The following is an 18899-nucleotide window of genomic DNA, read 5'->3' on the forward strand; positions in this document are numbered from 1 at the left end:
CTAAGCATTCCTCACTATCTTCAAACCAAAGTTCTGTATAAGTGCATAACCACTAATAAATGCATGTGTCTATATAAAAATATTCTTCAAACTGAAGCTACAGTCTGCTATGCCTTCTTACTAGCTACAGAATAGGGACAGCAGAACCTTAGCTCTCACCAAGATCAGGGTAGATTGTAAGAGTGTGAGGATTTCCCTAATTCTTCGTATTTATTTAACATTTGAAAACTTATTTAAAACGAAAAGGAGAAGACTTGGAGTCTGAAAGAAGTTTCACACTCTTGTACTTGACTTTGTTCTTGAAACAGAAAAGGCTATTTGTAACATTGTATCATGTATTCTTATTCACCTCACTCAATTACTCAATTTTTAGCTTCTTCTAACCTTACAGCTCTATCTAGGAAACCATACTATCGTCCCTTTAAAAACCATGGCTTTCCAAACAGCCCAGCTGCACTGGTCATCATCAAAGTTCACTATCCTGAAAAGGTTAAATGGCTTCTAGCCCAAGAACACCAGCATTTCTGAGAAGTAATTCCATTCCAATTTTATCTTTTAACTAGATCATTAACTGAGTAGGAAATGAAAAGTGAAATATTAAGTTCCCACCAATTAATATTTCTAAAAAAAAAAAAAAAACCCAAACCACAACCCACTCAAATAAATAGTAAAGAACATGGTAGAGAATGAGGACACAAAACTATTAAGGAGCAAAGACGATTATCTATGGTTTTAAATATCTAAATTATTATTTGAAGTTGTTTATAATTGGTTTTACAACATGAAATACTCTTAACTACCATCTGTTAGCAAGTAGTATTAAATCTTACATCAAGATCACATGGTTTATTCAGACTCTGGAAACATTCATACATCTCCAAAACAAATTCATGTAGGGCTTGGTCTATGATGATAACTGTGAGAGCTAGTTTATTTTTATAGACTGTTGCTAAAGCACTGGCCGACTAAAAATAAGTTCTGTCAAACAGTGATACTATATTCTCTATCTATAACAAACAAATACTTTCCATAGATCATCCAAATCAGGAGAGTGAAAATGAACTGTTACTTTTGAGAAATCATAAATAAGGACTTGGTAAAGATTCAGAAATACCTAGAGCTGTTAAGACACTGGGCGGGCTGGGGTGGGAGGGGGTGTTAAGGCATGACTGTTTTAACAACCTTTGTTTTGTATGATATACAGCGTACATGTAATGTTCACTAGTTTATAACTTTCTAGATTGGCTGTAGGGTTTTTTTTTGTAGTAACCTCTGAAAGACTGTGTGACCTCCACAGTCTTTGCCCCTCTAACTTTCAACTTGAGGGCTTTTCTGAATAAATCCATTTCACCTGCTCTGCTCTTCTGAAGCTCAGTGCCTATATGCCAAGTGTTGCTAACTTAGCTGTTCTTTGGATATCAAACATAACCCTACAATGATCTCTATTGAATGGTCTCTAATTAGGTCTTAAATTCACACTCACTTGTGATTTAACATTACTGAAGTAAAACCTCCTTTGTGAACTTTTCTTCAGTGTGGCCAGTTTACTATTTAAATTTTTGTAATGGCTTCTCTTGAATGTTTTCATTGCGCAGTTTTAACAGGTTACATGTGAGCACCTGAAATCCTGCACCTTAGCCGCATTAGCGCTCTCTTACTCTTTCAACTACAAATTGCTGGGGAATTGAGCTTTCCTCTTTTGATATGAAGACTGATATTGTAACCTATCAATATAGGTGTATTTTTATGTCTTGCTTTGTATTCACTTATGTTGGCCTTGTGTCCTCTCAACTCAGAATTTCCACCAGACTTCTAGATGCTACGGAACTTCACAGACACAGTGTTATTCCACTGGGTCTCAACTGTCTGGGGAGTTTTTAGCAGGGTATAAGGCAACATCATCTTCATCTTTTCATACCACTACATTTCTGTAATTTTGAATTTGCTTTTTCTCATTGCAGGGGCAAACCCTGTTTGTTTTGGGGTTCCTTCCCCCAAACAAGAGATGCATGAGATCTTTTCATTTAACATCATTATCTAGCACCATGATAATTTTACCTTATGTTCTTATTTTCTCCCACAGTGATAATTTGTATCCCATTCTTTACTAGAAATGGAGATATCTGTTGTACACGTCTTCAAAAGATGCCCCTGTTGAAGTTCGTGTATTTCTCAGCTCCTGACAGTTTTTTCACAGACCTTAAAAACCTTTTTTATTCACTTTGTACACTAACATTTCCACTTCACTTTTGGAGATGGGACACCAGCCCCTGGGTATCAGCACTCCACTAGCCCCAAAAGAACACACAGTGACTATTCAACTTAAATCTGCCTTTCAGACATGCTGAAATCCTGAAATCTTTTTCCAGGTTGGAACCCCAAACTGGAAGAGTATTTCTATAAAACTACTGTTAAGTCACTGGACCTAAAACCTTTATCTGAAGGTTCCCAGGATCTTTTACCTCCATCTCTCCAAGTGCTTAGTCAAAGGAAACAAATCTTCAATTTCCAGTTGGCCACTGTTTCTATGAATGCAATTGACAGGGTTTGTTTGTTATCTAACTGGTAGAACAAAACGCTGCTAACCTGCAGAAGCTACAGTAAACTCCAAATGCAATTTCTCACAGGATCACCTTGTCAATGAGTAAGTAACAGGAACATAACAGATTTAACAGCAAAGTGATGCCTATCACCCCCATTACACGTCTCTACCAACTCCAGGACCCCAATTACCGTTTCCTACTCTCTCCTATTCAATTGCTTTAAATGAAGAATCTCTCAGGCACTGCCTCCCGCTGCCTGCACAGCCAAGAACAGCTCAACGCTTTGCTCTGATGGTCGAAGTGTAAACTCGGCAAGAGACTAACCGGAGCACACAACCCTCCAATTGGTATGAACATGTAATACCATTTACAAGTCATCTACCAAAACGGTGAATGTGTTCAAATAAGAAAGAAAATAAGGTCTGTACAATTATGCTCTCCCTCTCATACACAAATCTATTTTTGCTGCAGTTCAGATTATACAGTACAAAACAAAGCATGGATAGAAGAAAATACAATCTGCAGTTCTCTTGGTATCATTTAGATCACCTGGCCAGAACATAATGCTTCATCAATGCAAAAAACAATCCTCTCAGTGAATCAAAGTCCACACTCAGGATTGGCTTCCAGAAAGGAAGAACAAGACATCTGAAGACTGCACTGAATCCTCATATTATCTGGAAATGGGAACAAGGTAAGATTTTTCCTTTGCTTCTAACTGCCTTAGTACAGTAATGGCGTAGGGAAAAAAAAACCCCAGACATGAATTCTATGGAAAAAGACCACTGAAAATGCAAATAGATTTTATGTGCTAATTTAAATTCATCCTCAATTATAAGTGCTGATCAAAGCAAAACACCAATTAACTAAGAACTGCATTTACGGAAAAGTCATAAATCTATTAGTCACTTGAATTACCTTGATAGCCCATACCTTTTTTCATATGGCTTTACTAACACAGAAAGGCACAGTCTATGTAATATGCATCACAATGGATTACGTATACTGTGTAGATTTGCTGAAGTTCTTACAGTTCAAGTGAGATAGGTCAGTTTCTCAGCTGCTCCTAACCATATAACCATCCGCACAAACCATTTGTGGCCATTTCACATTCATGGCCCACTAAACCCTTGTAGCCTTTGCTTTTCTTTCCCCTCCTTTGAAAAGAAACACAACTGAAATTTTCTGGTGCTAACACTGAGTATATTAGAAACTGCAGCAACAGAGACATACCTGCAGCTGAAGCTGCAACAAAGATGAATGAAGGGAAACTATTCATTGAAAGGCTAGAAAAACAGCCCCGTTATTTTAAACGGTTACTGTGTACAACATGATGTTTATCAAGAGATAAAGAGATTAGACAGATTCCCACTGTACTGAGCCCTGTAACATGTGATGAACATCACCTGTAGGCATTGTTAAAAGGTGCTTTTAAAGGTATCCATAAGATAGGCTAGATATTCTGAAACAAAGAACATTCTGTGCCTTGCACTAGTTCCAGGCAGAATGCACCATACTAGGAAATTCAAAAACAAAAATAAGCCCCTGAATGTATTTTAACTCTATAAAAAGCACAGTTCTTTCAAATTCTTTTCAGAATTAAAGTGGTTATAAATCCCATATGGAAGACCATTTTTATTAGAAGATCTTAAGAGCAAGATCTTATTTTGGCAGCAGCAGTGAAGACAAAGGGCACAGGCAAGCCTTGGAAAAACTGCCTCAGCTAAGACTGCCCAGCACTTCCGACTGCAACACCATCTCTTCAGTTCTTCTAACTTTATCAAGCTATAATTGTTCATACTAAAATTTTCCACACTAGACTTTTGCCAATTTTGAGAGACATTTTTCAGAGTTTTTTAGCCTCTTCCAAGAAATAGGCTAGGGAAAAATACACTGTGTTTTACAGATTAATGAATTCCACTGACCTTTCCAGCAGCTTGAGAGCACTAACTTCAGAACGGGTAGGTCACCGAGTACATCTTTTTGCCAGCCCTGAAAAAACCCTCCTGAACTCAGCCAAGTATGAGTGTTCGTACATACTGCTAATTTATGTACGCAGAAGAGATTTAGGTTTTAGCAACATATTGATCACCCTATCAAAACATTACGCAGAAGACAGGGAAGCCATGCATGGGGGACATAAATGACTAGAGGTAGACTGAAAGTGAAAGACGCACAAACGAAGAGTCAACACGAAAGCAGAATTGCTAAGTGCCACCTGGTCACACAAACTGGAATGAAGGGTAGTAAAGGGTAAAGGTTGAACGGTAAAGTGAAGGGTTGGAGAAGCAACAGCAGAAGTTTCACCTAGTAGAAAATGCAGGGGGGGGCAACAAGCCAAGTCTGCACATTCTCCTCAAGAACTGGAATGAAACCCAAAATTGCTGTCTAGCAGACAAATAGCAAGACTCGGTATCTGCAGAACCATAAGTAATACATCCTATTTCCCTGTGGACCACAAAAAAGATAACTACATACTACTCTGCTAAAATAATACTCCTAATTCAAACTACAGAGGTCTGTTGGATTGGAAGTTATCCATCCTGATAAAGAACAACATCTGTTTTTTTCCAACATATTTTTCAAAAAAACCCCTAAGAATTTACAAGTAATAAAACAAAGTTAAAGAAAAATCAAAGACTGCAAAACCAAGCGCTGAAAGTCTTTGTAATTTTGATTAGGCTTTTCTCTGCATGCGTTTTACGAGGAGTTTTTGAAGACAAAAATCACATACTACAACTTTCATGAAATCCCTGCTTTTTTTTTCCCAGCAAACAGCGCTCTGAAAGTAAATTAGTGCAGCACACGAAAAGGCAATGTATTCTGCAGACATTTGTTGCAGAATTTAGAAGCTGTCCAATGGAGGAGACAGGAGTTGAAGAACAAGAAAGATGATCCTACAGATAAATGATGCAGCTAAATGCTGCACTTGAGAACTAGTTTTATCCCTGCTACAGACACAATCCTTTGGAGATGCCAGGAAATCTGGGCAATTGTATTAAGACCACAGGATACTGCCAATCTGCAGAAATACTTTGCAGACAAACTAGGGATATGTTCAGAATATGAAGGGCTATTAGAGACAGTCATATGAGAAAAAGAACCGATTAGGTTAGTGCCTCCAAATGAGCGCCAGAAATGGGTGGCGACATTAATCTTCTTTCTATGACTCAGCTCATCCAAATACAAAATACCATTATCTTCTCAGTCTGTTGTGAAATTAAATTATTTGGTAAAGAACTAAATGGTAACATGCTATTTTTTGAATGTAACTGTCCATATCTTTAAATTAACTGGTACAGTTTGTGGTCATCCTCTTTTAATGTCTTTGCCTATACTGACTGGGTTCCAGCAGAACAAGCAACTGACAAAGCTGGCATAAACTCGAGGCAGCTGGGGGAACACCAGGAACCTAGTGGTTCAGATGGCACAGCCGTCACTCTTGTACCTTTTCTAAACAAAGATTTTTACCCCTTGAAGTTGCATCATAACCAAAGTGCATCTCATAGTTTTCTGCCACCTCTCTCTTACTCCTTCACAGTCAGAAGTAAAACATCCTCAATCTCAATCCAATCAGAGAAGAACAAGTTCGTAATATTTAGGAGACAAAACCACATAGGAATAATATTCAGTTAGTCCTTACCTCATTTGGTGGAACAATAGCAAAAGGCTGGATGACTGCTGCCAGTGGAATGCGAGCCTGTTTGGCCATATCTGAAGACGATGGGAAGCAGTAGGTAGTACATCGGATATAACGAGGGCTGGCATGGCCTAGAACACCAAACGTAGCATGCAGAATGAAAGACTGTTAAAAGGAACCCACCTGTCCCAAACACAAACCAGAAAAAAACAAACCACCACCATAAAGCAACAAGTGCACATACTAAGTTAAACACATGCTTTTTTTCCTCCCACACAAGCTTCTGCTCATCTCTCCCCTTTATACGTCAGCCCACTGCCCCTCCCTGTGCGTCAATCTTTTCTTGCTGTTTTTTAAAGCAGAGATTTAAACGTATCAAGAAAACCCCCACCATTATTTGCAATAAGAATCTCAACAGAGATTAGTTTGACATATGATATCTAAGATATTAAAAGAAAATAATATGGATAAAAATCCCAGCAGAAATGTTAACATCGTATATAACAAAATGCTGCAGACTGATACGTATTTTTAACACTCTAAAGAGCTAGCTCTGATTCAGAAAGTAGTATACTGGTGTTAGCATCACCATGCTCATTTGTCTTGCAAAATACAGTGTGCTAAAATCACCACAACACTTCTTGTAGCACACTTAGCTCAGTTCCCTCAATGAGAAACTGTTCTGTGCATTGCATGCAAAAGCACTGAAAGGCAACAGGAGTTCAGAAATCAGTTTCCTTACATTCCTTTTTAACCATCAGCACCTTAATTAACCACCTTTTAACTGAGCAGCTCTGCTCAGTTTCTTGCAAGGATTTTCTTTGTTCATCAGAACTGCATTACCCCATTCTCAGATAAAGCCAAAAAATCTTGATGTGTTTGTACATTTTATACAGTTTATCCATGCACTGCTAAATTAACGCTGGACTAAATGATACCATCAGTTTAATCTGTATTAAAATACCAAGTCTGCTGTCAAGAGCACCACATGGAATATTGTACTTCCAGGCTCTAGGCAGAGGCAAAGGCAGATACATTAGCCAAAGGAAAAAATAAAGTCAACTAGAGAGCTTGTACCCTGCCCCTATTGCTTGAATAGAATTTTCCAAGATTTGTATCTTAAAACATAACAGTGCTAGTCTCATTGCTCCTTGTCCAACTTTTAAAATTTCAGAAGAATCTAAAAAGAATTTTCAACTTGAAATTTAAAACCATGACAAATTTTAAGTTAAAAAGAAAAGTTGTCTCAACTATTCACATTAATTTTAAAGGTCAGGAAGGGTAGAGGAGATGTTCACCCAAGGCGTAAGAATTCAACTCTCACTTCTCTCCCTCACCACCTTTTTTTTATTTTCTTTAAAGGGAGTAAAAAGGAGTTTCCCATTTCACGTCCACTTTAGAGTAAGCAGCATCATTTTCAGATGAGAAATGTATTTAGTCTGGTTTTTTTTGGTTTGTTTCTAGATTATATTTGACTTCACCTAGAAAGACTCCCAAATCAGTAACAAGGATAGTTACCTTGGTCTTGAATTACGCAGTCTGTGGTAACAAGAGGAGGAACCTGTCCTCTTGTGTTTGTAGCATAGATCTGCCCTCCCCTGGAAGTCTTATCATTTTCAATTACTTGAATCTGATAAAGAAGAAGCAAGAACAGTATGATAAAGGTAAGCCATGCATTCAGTTACACTCAAACAGTTATGCTAACATCTACACCAAGTAACACTATTGTCATTGTCTTATACAGAGGTGCTACAAACCTATCATCATACAGGCTTCTAGGACACTTAACAACCAGAAAACTATACAGACAGCTGAGCAGTATAACTCATTTACTGCAGTTGCCTGTTGCAACTCAGGGATAACACTACGCGTCGGGGTGGATAAGACCTATATACAGTGAACAAATGCGTTGTTTAAAGTATATTGACTGCTAGGAGGACAGACCTTTTCAAGAGAGGCTAGTCAGGAGAGCGGTGGCATAAATAAGTCCTTGTTACTGAATCTGGCCTTCCATTCTCCCAGATCAAACTGAAGTGTGAGGTTGCATCAGCTTACTCAAATGCTATATGTAACAGGTTATCTTTTGTATGACCATAGCTGTGCCAGCTGCTGTTCTTCATAAATGAATGTATAGTTAATTGATCAGATTGCAATGGTGAGAGGGGTTAGCCCTCATTCCTCCTGACTAGGCACAGGGTGGTTAAGAAATAAACAATAATCTACATAGTATACGACCTTCCTAGCTCAGCTATGTTTCAGCACTGCCATTTAGAAAGCAGCAATTTAAACTCCTGAGAAAAGCCTTGTTGGCCACTAGGTAGTATTTCAACACTGCATCTCAGCATTTTCACTCTCTAAGTCAGACTACCATGTCATGAGCTTCCTCCTAGAAAGAAAGGACAGCAATCACAGGAAACTTTTATTAAAGTGAGGCAGCTCTGATCATGTACAGATTTACTCTGGTTGAAGCCTAGTTTACAGCAATTTACAATGCAATGTCATGAAATGCTCATGATACTTTAATACTGAACAAATTCCTTTCCCATATACTTCCTCCCCTGTCATTTCTGCACATTCCCTCACCCCTGTTTAAGTCTGATACTTTTCAGGATATCACTGAAGCTATTTAAAGCTGTATTTTGTTCCACGCCATAAAACAGATCTCTGAGATGATACCATTATTCCTCCTCTTCCCTCAAAGAAGCCATCTTTTCAGCAATCTGGTTTAGAGTGTAGCAGAACAACTGTGAGAGGCAAGAGGAATGAGACAGGGAATTTCTGAAACTGGCTTTGCCGCTGTTGCTGGTATCCCATGGAATTATATCTCTACACTGCAAAAATTCCTAATAATAGCTAGGAAAGTTCAGAAGCCTCTGTTGAAAAGCAAACAGAGAAGAAAAACAAAATTAGTTGCACAGAGTTAGTTTATTGATCATTGTCCAAGAGGTATTTCTTAACACACTGGAAATAATCTGGTGCCTATAACTTTTTTCCCCCCAATAAAGTTTTTGTATTGCGATTTAAATATACAATACATTCCTTGGAGAGCTTGTTATATCTTCTGCTTGATTACTTTTCCCTGCCTCCTTGGCTTGTATACTTATTGCTAACTCTTATATTAGAAGGAAAACAGTTGTACTCTAAAAAGGTCCACTGGCTCAAGTAAGCAAACTGCTTTCAGACTTAGCTCTGCAAAGGATCAATGTACAACGGTATTCTGCATTTAGCTGACCTAAATGTATCATTGTTCTTGGAAATAATTGTTGACAAAGCCCAGATGCTAGTTTTCATAGATGTTGTCAGAGCACATATCAACCTCTAACATATGTAAGAAAATATAAATCAACAATGGCTACAGATAAGCAAATTTATCTGGCAACACTACTGTAACTATATAATGTAAATATAACAAGAGAAATACACATGGTCATACTTATTCCTCATTCTGAATTAGCTTTTTGCCCTTTACAGACATTGACCCAGATCACGTTTCTTTAAACATGTCATTTTGATCCCCTCTGTGCTGCTTAAACAAACCTTTTAACCTATTTTAACATCACTGTCATAGTCAAGGCTGTTTATTCTACATGTGTAATTGAAGCAAGACATCAGTCCATGCTTTCATGCCAGACCTTCTTCTCCCTGCCCCCCTTTTTATTTTTTTAATTAGACAAGACCATTTTGTCCTTCTGTAAAAAGCACCGTACTGAAACACTAGGAATGATTAACCAATTAAGGGCATTTGTTAATTATACAGACACTGAGTTCAGGTTGGGTTTTTTTTGTTTTTTTTTTTTTTTTTTTTTTTTTTTTTTTTTTTTTTTTTACACACAATGGTTTTCAGTTAAATTTAACTTGAAAATTGCAGTTGTTACATTAACCTCTAAGTGATTATCAACAGGCATTTTTCCAAAATTCTGGGGATTTTACATCAAAACCACCACTAGATAAAACAAATAATCTTTTCTAGAATGACAAAAGAATATCCCACTTTAAGGAAGCAGGGCTGCTCCCTAGTAGACGGAGTCCGGCTTTTACACAAATGCTTTTGCCTCATCTCAGTGGGATACAAATTCTTTCCTGTACAGCAATACTGCTGTAGCAGAGAAGTGGATGAGTCCTTCCCCCAGGCTAGCTTACAGTGTGGTGGTTAATACATTTTTTTAAGTAGAGAGTTCTAGGTCAAAGCTGCAGGGGACAGCCTGCTTCAAGAACCCTGACTCTTCAAGGACCTTTCGACCTGTTTGAATTGCCAGAACCAGTATAAGTGTCTGCATCAGAATGTGTTTTCCCCATGAGTTCTCCCTCTATTTCAATCAGCTGTTCTCAATACACAAGTTAAACACAGCCTGCATCTGACTACGTTATTCCTTTGGGTAACAATTAGCCTACTTGTCACTGTCCCACCAGTACATGTTTGGATGTGCTTCAACAGCTGAGCCTCTTCAACCTATATGAAGATTATTAAATATAATATTAAGTATATTCCAAGCTATAGAAATCTTTACAAGGCTGCAGAAAGTGGAAGGGTGCTCAGGCAAACAATTCTAGTTGCCTGGGAAACTCCTGAAATCAAACGGTGAGGTAGCTTTTGAACATGGGACTTCTCAACATTTTCAGGATTACAGTCTTAGAGTTCACACACCTGTATTCTGCATAAATCCTACTTTAGGTATGTACCTGTTACTAAGTTTAAGCCTTCAAACTTTCCAGAGTGAAAAAGAAACATGATTAGCTGCAGTGAATGCAAGTAATCCTTCAGTACTGCTCACTGTCATACTGAGAATCCTGTTGAGAATTCCTATTTAAGTATTTGGAGTCATGGGTACTTCCCACATCAGGTAAAATTAATAAAGCCTCTTCAGTACTAAAACTGGAACATAACTTCTGTAACATAAAATTGCACTTATATGACTTGGTTCACAAGACCCCACCAGCTAAAATAAATATGTTAGCATTGTCATTCCTTTATTTTAAATGCAGCAGAAATTTACTTTCATAAAAAATTAGTGCCGCATTACTTACTGGGCTTGGAATAGAGTCAGGATCAAGCTTCTTCTGTTGTGGACCTGTGAGCTGTGCCGGACCCCCAGGAAAAGCACCAGGATAAGACAGTTGAGATCCTGCCATCAGAGGACCATAGTTTGCTGCAGAGTTACAAGTTACAATCCCTTTAAAGTATTTAAGTTGCATTATCAATTTTTAACATCAACTTTTGCCATACAATTCATTCTTACTCAGCTAAATGCAACTTCTCCTTCCCTTCTGTTTTCAGCAAGTAAAAGAGATGGATTACTTTGGCTCATGCAGTCTGTGTTTTAAAAGTAAGCACAAGACCAGGTGTGACAACTTTGGTTCCAAAGTCTTCAGGTATATGTCAAGTAGGACGGTTTAGCAGAGATTACCACAGCTACTCAAACTAGGCCATTACCTGAGTGAGATTCTCTCCCCTAATATCAGTCAATGCAAACTGGTCTAGTTAGTTGGCTTTTTAGTAGTCAAAATAACTGTTTTACAGACTTATGTCAGGTGAAACAATCGCATTCATTTACCATTCTTTATTGATATAGTAAAAGCATTTTTGAAAGCTGCTTATGACAGACAACACTATATGACAGAGAGCAACCTATAGAGAGTATAAGAAAAACTCCTTTCTGTAGTAAGTTGTGCCTTTATCCATTACTAACCAAATAATTCTGTTACTGATCTAAATTAATCTCTTTTTTATTGTTACAGTCTTAATAGAATGCTAAACTTTTGAGCAAAAGCATAGCCTGCCCTGAAAGCACTGAATGACAATGCAAATCTTTCCATTCTACAAAAAGAGGATTATATTTTCATTTTTCCAAGTCAGAAGAAAGAACATCAATCATGAATAGCTGCAGTTCCACCAGTAATTCTCCATGCATATTTTGTTTTCACTTACCTAACAAAGAAACTTCCTTACCTTGCTGCTGCAGTTCCACCAGTAATTCTCCATGCATATTTTGTTTTCAGTTACCTAACAAAGAAACTTCCTTACCTTGCTGAGTATGATATCCAGGCCCTGGAGGCTGTCCTGAAAGCTGTTGCAAGTTAGGATTTGGGGGGACAGCTCCAGGGATTCCATCTGGTCTGGCCATAGGAGGCAACGATGGTTGAGCACAAAGGCCATTAACATTACTTGCTGGTGGAGGAACCTGTGATCCAGGTGATAAAGCAATTTGCTGCTGGGTTGGTGGTGGTAGTTGTGGACCCTGAAAAGATGCCGGATGCCCAGAAGACATGCGAGAGCTCGGAGTAGTGCCAGGACCTGAGTAAGAAATTATGTCAGCTGGGTCAAAAAATGATAACCTACTACGTCTATGTGGAAGGTGTTCTATTTTTGCTCAATACATTTACAACATATTTGCATTATTATATCCTGCACTAAAGGTGCTGTGTTGTGGGGATTCTGAAAGGCTGTTCACATAACAAATCTGATCTCATGGTATAAGTCTGAACTGATTCATTCAATTTTATTTCTTTTGGCTCTATTTTCAATAAAACCCTGCAGCTGGGGTGGATGGGGAAAGAGAGAGGAAAGCCAGCCTTCGACAATTCTTGATTGGAATACACATAAATCACTATTTGCTTTTGAAACAATTTCATAATGTAAAACAACATTCTTTTTGCTTAATAATCAATTTCTCTTATGTGGCATGTTTTTGTTAGTCTGCTAGTTGCATTTCTCCACGACAAGTTCAATGGAAGATAAATCCGCTCATTTTATCCGGTTTACCACCATCTTCTGGTTTTGATGCCAAAAGATGAAACATGTGGGAACTATTTTGTACACACTGGTGAGGAATAGTTTGGTTTTTTATAAGATCCAGATTCCAATTAGAATTAAGAGGACCTTGGAAACAGAGTTTTGAGACTTACAATCTGTAAATACTTATTACTTTACAAACCCCATATTTTTTAGTCAAACTTCTCCCCAAAGGCCTACAGAAAATAATTTTCAAGAAAGTTAAAAAAATAACCAAAATTAGGTTTGGAGCAAAAGGACCACATGTTAATATATAAATATTGAAACGCATTTCTGTCAGGCATGTTAACTGAAAAAAAAAAATTCACATGCAAAACAAGCTCAGGTTCTCATCTGGTACAAACAAACATCACTCCAATAGCTTTACAAGCTGTAAATTTCAGCACTCTGAAGCTATACCAACTTAGACTTACAGCTAAAGAAAAATAAGAACAAAACCCAACACAGAGGCAGAGTTGTAAAGAATCGATGCCTTCAGTGGTCTGAAGGGTATCTGAACTTTTCAGCATGTAACATGATAAGCAAGAACATTATATTTTACATAAGTATTGCTGAAGGCAATATAATGAAGACAGGAAGGAAAAAAAAAATTTGCTCCAAATAATGAAAACTGCCATACACGAAGTGCTCTAGAGGTGCTGGGCCACACCTCACCCTGTATAAAAAGGTCCGAGTTAATTGTGCACTTGTAGTTCAGTACCTCAAGGTTGAATTCGACTCTAAAAATCATTTTTCTAAGGTGAAGAAGGTATAAGTTTTCACAAGCGGTTGTACAGAGGGTCAGACCCATGGTAGTTATGCAGGTTTCATTCAAGTCAAACCAGCAACTTGTAAAGCCAGGGTAGGAACAGTGATAAGAGTATCAGTGCAGCCTGAACTGGTCACCTTTACACATACCTTACAAAGCTATCAACCACCAGAGTGATCATCATTTAAAAAAAAAAAAATAAATCATCCTCCTACACACACTGGCCCCAGCAAAACAAGATGCTAACTAAATTCCACTCCTTTTAAATGAAACAGTAAATTTCACCGAGAAATACTCAAGAAAATAGATATAACCAAACAGAAAATTTGTGGTGGGAAGTAATTTACATGGAAGAATCACATGATCACATTTTTAGCTCACGGCTTAGGTTTGAGACCTTTTAACCTCAAAATAAATGCAAATAAATTTAGATGAAAAACTAAACTATAAGATTTGGACAAAAAAAGAACAAGATAGTTTCAAAACAGAGAGAAACTCTAAAAAGCTGAGAAAAATTAAACCCTGTCTACATATTATTATTCACACCATGGCTGTTACCAACAGGATCAACAAGTAATGTGAGAAGTGACTGATAAGATAGCCAACTCTGAAAGAAGGTTCATCAAACATCAATTCAGAATTAACCCAAGAATATTGATTTAAGGAATAGGATGAGATTGAAGAAAAGTAACAACTTGAGCAAAGGATAGTGGTCAAAGATTTCATTTGCTGTTTATATAGAAGTTCAATAAGTTTCTAATTATTATAGTCTTAATAGCTTTAACTGAGAAAAAGTTAATCAGATAAAACTGATTACCATAGCTATTTATCTGCATGCTGTTGAGCTGGTTAGCAAGTTGTGCTGTAGATGAAGTGGATGCAGTATTTGGGTAGGCTGGTTGTGACTGATGACTGTAGGGAGGATAGGAAGGTCCTGTATTGCTTGGAGGTGGAGGGCCTTGAAACCTAAAGGGAAAAATCAGTGCAGTTATGCAAAAAATTACATCAACCAATCATAACTCTAGAAGGTCTCATACCTTCTCAAGGGTGGTGCTGAAACAATTAATTATAGGACAGACAAACTCTCTTAAGAGAATGTGCTCACCTTCTGCTCAGAAAATGTATACTTGTATTAAAATAGTCACAAAGCAGAGAGAGAATGCACATTTGTTTAGAAAAAAAGGACAGTACATGTTTGTTTACATACTTGTTAGAAACAAAGAGGGAGTATGCTACACCAAAGAGAGAGTGGTAATAACTATATGAAAGCTTGAAGAGTAAGAAATACAAGCTTCTGAACATATCGCATCACTCCATCCCATTTACATGTTTATAAAAGAAGATTCCCTACTGGGGATGGGTGAAGAAGATTAGGAAAAAAATCTGTTGAGAAAGAAAAATGAAGTGAGAAACTGTTCAGGAGTTTTCTGTAGTAGAGGAAAAAAGAAGATGCAGGTAGGGGAAAACTTTTTCCATATCTGATAATCATGAAGAACATGGATGCAAGAAAAACAACTAAAGAAAAGAAAGAGGTAACATACGTATGGCTTCCAAAGATATTATCTACTAGAGTACTTCACTCTGGAAAAGTAAGATCTCAGGCTATCTCCCAAAGATCTACACTGATTTTCCTATGACCACTTCTAAAACTGAGGAGCGGCCTAGCTATATCAAGAGAAGTAGAACTCACTTTCCTTGAAATTTCAATGTGGAAATTTCTCAGCCTAGAAAAGTAGCTCTCAGTAATTTGGGAATAAAACAAGATCAGGTGAAAAACAGTAAACATGCAGCTGTCAGGGCAAAGACTGGAAGCTATGAAAGAAAATCAGTATTTTGCTGGGTTGGTCGTGTCAACTTGAGTCTGTTCACCTTGTTGCATCTTCAGGACAACAACTGCTTCTCCCTATGCAGTAGTACATTCTCTTTTACAATTGATCACCAGTCTCTTTGGGTCCCCCATTACATAGTGAAAACACACAGACATCAAACAGGCTTACCTATTTTGATGCCTAATAAAACATACACATGACTTCAGTTGAACACAAATAGCTATACAACAACTAAAAAGCACAGAAGCAGATTAAGACTAAACAACTAAACCAAGAATGTTGTTAAATGGTGCCAAGTTCACCAAAACAGCTACATTACATATTTACCCACTTATAACTACCTGCAATATAACCACTGTGTAAAGCTTCGCTATCCCCCTGTATGATCATTTTTCCCAGATTTCTTTTTACAGCTTCCACCTGTCCCTATTTTCTCCCTTCCCCACTCCTGTCTCCTTCACTTTTCCTGTGAGCACTGGAGGCAGGACAGCAGCACTTCAAATAAACTCTTCATAGTCAATCTCAGATCGAAGCAAAAGAGTAGCAGTCATCCATCTGAGAGCGTATAATAAAACTGTATTATAAAATGTCTTTAAAATACTCTGTGGAGTCTTGGCTGTGATCCCACAACAATGAAGCAAAGACATCCTAACAAGACAGGGGCAGAACTACAGATACAGACGTGCATCAGCTTCTAATCAAAACTTGCTGCCAACTATTAACTTGTAAATAACAATTTCTTGGTACCTCACAACAACTGAACAAAATAATGCAACTTCTATATGAAAACAACACTTATAACACCTTACTGCTGCTTTGAAGCAGTGGGTCTAAGATGAAGAAGAAAGAATAATTAAAAATAAAACAGCGCATGATAAAGGTGATTTGCTGTAAAATTGAACTTAATGAGACTACAGATCATACTGTATGATCTGGCAGTTTAACACCACAAGGAACCAAACTAGAAGATCCAGTTCAGAACTGGAATAAGTCAGAAATGCTGAAGATAAAAGGGATGCCTTACTTAAATGTGAGTGAAGCAGTCAAAGAGAGGTAACAGAGGTCAAATAGCTTACATCTTATTTATTAGTTCTTGAAAGTCACCTGTGTGGCTGTTGCCCTGGTGTGTTGGGCCCATTTTGGAAATTGGTCTGGCTGAATTGATGTGTAGCAGGTGTGGGAGGCCCAACAGGACCCAGTGTTCCAAAAGGCACAGTTGATTTTGACACACCTGCAAAAGATTAAGCACTTTTATGTAAGAACCCCGTAACAAAGCACAAGATCATCAAGCAATACAAGTGTATGCCCCTACTCTAGCAATAACAATACCGTCTCCAGGTGACCCTGATTGAGCAGGGGAGTTGGACCAGATGACCTCCAGATGCCCCTTCCAACCACAGTCATTCTGTGATTCCATAAGCAAGGAAAGATTTTTAGTCAGCTATGGAAGCAGATACAAAAAAGAACAGATAGTAAAAAGGGAGCAAATAGTAGTTGGTAACTTTCCAGCAAAAGAACGCAAGAGAGACAGTAAGAAAGAAGCAAGAATGAACAGACTCTGCAATCGAATTTGGGATACTGGTAATTCCCTGTCACCCAGTTACCTTTATAGGTAGAAGAGGTCCCTTTAATTTCAGAGACCATGACCAGAAAGAAAAATTGGAACAACCTTTAAAAAAAAAAAAAAAAATGGCCCCCATACGTAGAACCTGTACACCTATGCTACAAATGGTTCTTAATTCAGATCTAGAACAGTGACTGTGAAGAGACTGTAATTTATGTAAACAGCAGTGCTGAATAAACAGCTCTTCAACCTGTATTTCTTGAATTATTTTCCTTTAAGTTACTCTAACATCAAAAACTTATTTGGTACCAAAACTGGTATTTTTCCCAAGTATTCTAATACGTTGGTTACCAGTAGTTCTACCTTCTGACTATACACAGCACTGGATTAAGGTAACACAACTTCTGCTGTCTTTATTAAGAAGTTTTATAGAAACTGGGTAAAACAGCTTCTTATTTTCTGTTTTCACGATAACACAAAAATCAAGGACACCCCAGAATATTTAGAAGACTCAATATACTTGGATACTCAGTTCTGCCATTACCCTACTCCACCATCTCAAATACTAAATTTAATGTAACTTATCATAATCTAAATATTATTAAAAATTTTAACAAATACTTTTTTAAGATGCTTTAGGGAATACTTCAGACATCTTTACTATTTTAACTAATTTCCCCCTGTGACATCAGGCAAAATATTGAGATGGTCCTTCTTCCTGTCTCCCTATCTTGGCTATGTACATTAGTAGACTTACAGTGGGAAGAGGAAACCTTACTCTTGATATTTTCCACATTTACTAGTCTAGTGTGCCTACTTTTACTCTACTGAAATTAGACCAGCATGACTTACATACAGCAAAACGGCCTTAAATTCCACGCTCTCAAATGATTTGGTTTTTAGGCTTCAGCCACCATATACTCATATAATATACTTACGGGAAGAACTGAAGACACATATCAATAAGTTAAAATTATTGAAAAGTAAAGGAGAGACAAAGATGGCCATGTTTATCTGTTGGATGTCAATTATATTAGCTATAGCTGATTATGCTGGTAGAAATAAAGCAAATATCCCCTCTGCTTGTACCCTTCCTCATAGAAAGCAATTGTCTCCTGAGTGGTTGGAAAGTAGATGGGCTCTACTTACCACTCATTATCCACATACATCACCCAGTAAGCAAGCTTAAGTAGGAGACCGACCACCAACTCATACTCACAGGCAAGTTTGTGCTCAAGGATTCAGTAGGATAGGGGTCCTACTGTGAAGAATGCAATCCATTTCTGAGAGCCTGCTTGCCATTAACATGAGTTGAGAAACATTTCTCTATTCCCAGAAATTGCCTCTTTTCTATTTGTCTGTATTAGCTATTACTCATAATACTGCATTAAGCACTGGTGCTTATTGCTTCCTGGACAATGGAAGTCACACACAAAGGTCAGGTACCCATTTTACATCAACATCTGAGCATCAGCAATAACACAAACAAAGCTAGTACAGGATCCCATTGCAGTAGCAGGGTAAAATTGAGTATTTTGTGCTGGCATGAGTAAGAGAGATGCAAAATGCCTTCATAGAAAAGTAGACTCTAACCCCACATTTTAAGACAATTTCATACCTGGTTGAGGTGTTGAGTATGAGGAGTTAGGTTCCCCGTAATGCCCATAATGAAGTGAAGAATTAGGTGGTCCAAAACCTGCAGAAAAGCCTCCTATTCCTGGCTGGGATTGGGAATATGGAGGAGCTGCAACATAGCCTTGTTGACTCATGATGGCAAAATTCTCA

General features: G+C 37.8%; 1 protein-coding gene across 1 annotated transcript in view; it reads right to left on the reverse strand.

Annotated features, from left to right (window-relative positions):
* Positions 1-18883, reverse strand: part of SEC24D (SEC24 homolog D, COPII coat complex component) — a gene marked incomplete at its 5' end in the record, with an annotated part of 52256 nt that extends 33373 nt beyond the window's left edge. Inside the window, 7 exons of the mRNA XM_082482006.1 lie at positions 6187-6314; positions 7702-7813; positions 11209-11330; positions 12206-12475; positions 14539-14687; positions 16655-16781; positions 18733-18883. Of these exons, the coding sequence (XP_082338132.1) occupies positions 6187-6314; positions 7702-7813; positions 11209-11330; positions 12206-12475; positions 14539-14687; positions 16655-16781; positions 18733-18883 (1059 nt within the window). The remainder of the gene's footprint in view (positions 1-6186; positions 6315-7701; positions 7814-11208; positions 11331-12205; positions 12476-14538; positions 14688-16654; positions 16782-18732) is intronic.
* Between the last annotated feature and the right edge of the window lie 16 nt (positions 18884-18899).

Source organism: Vanellus vanellus (genome assembly GCF_965231255.1).
Source record: "Vanellus vanellus genome assembly, chromosome: 4".
NCBI lineage: Eukaryota > Metazoa > Chordata > Aves > Charadriiformes > Charadriidae > Vanellus > Vanellus vanellus.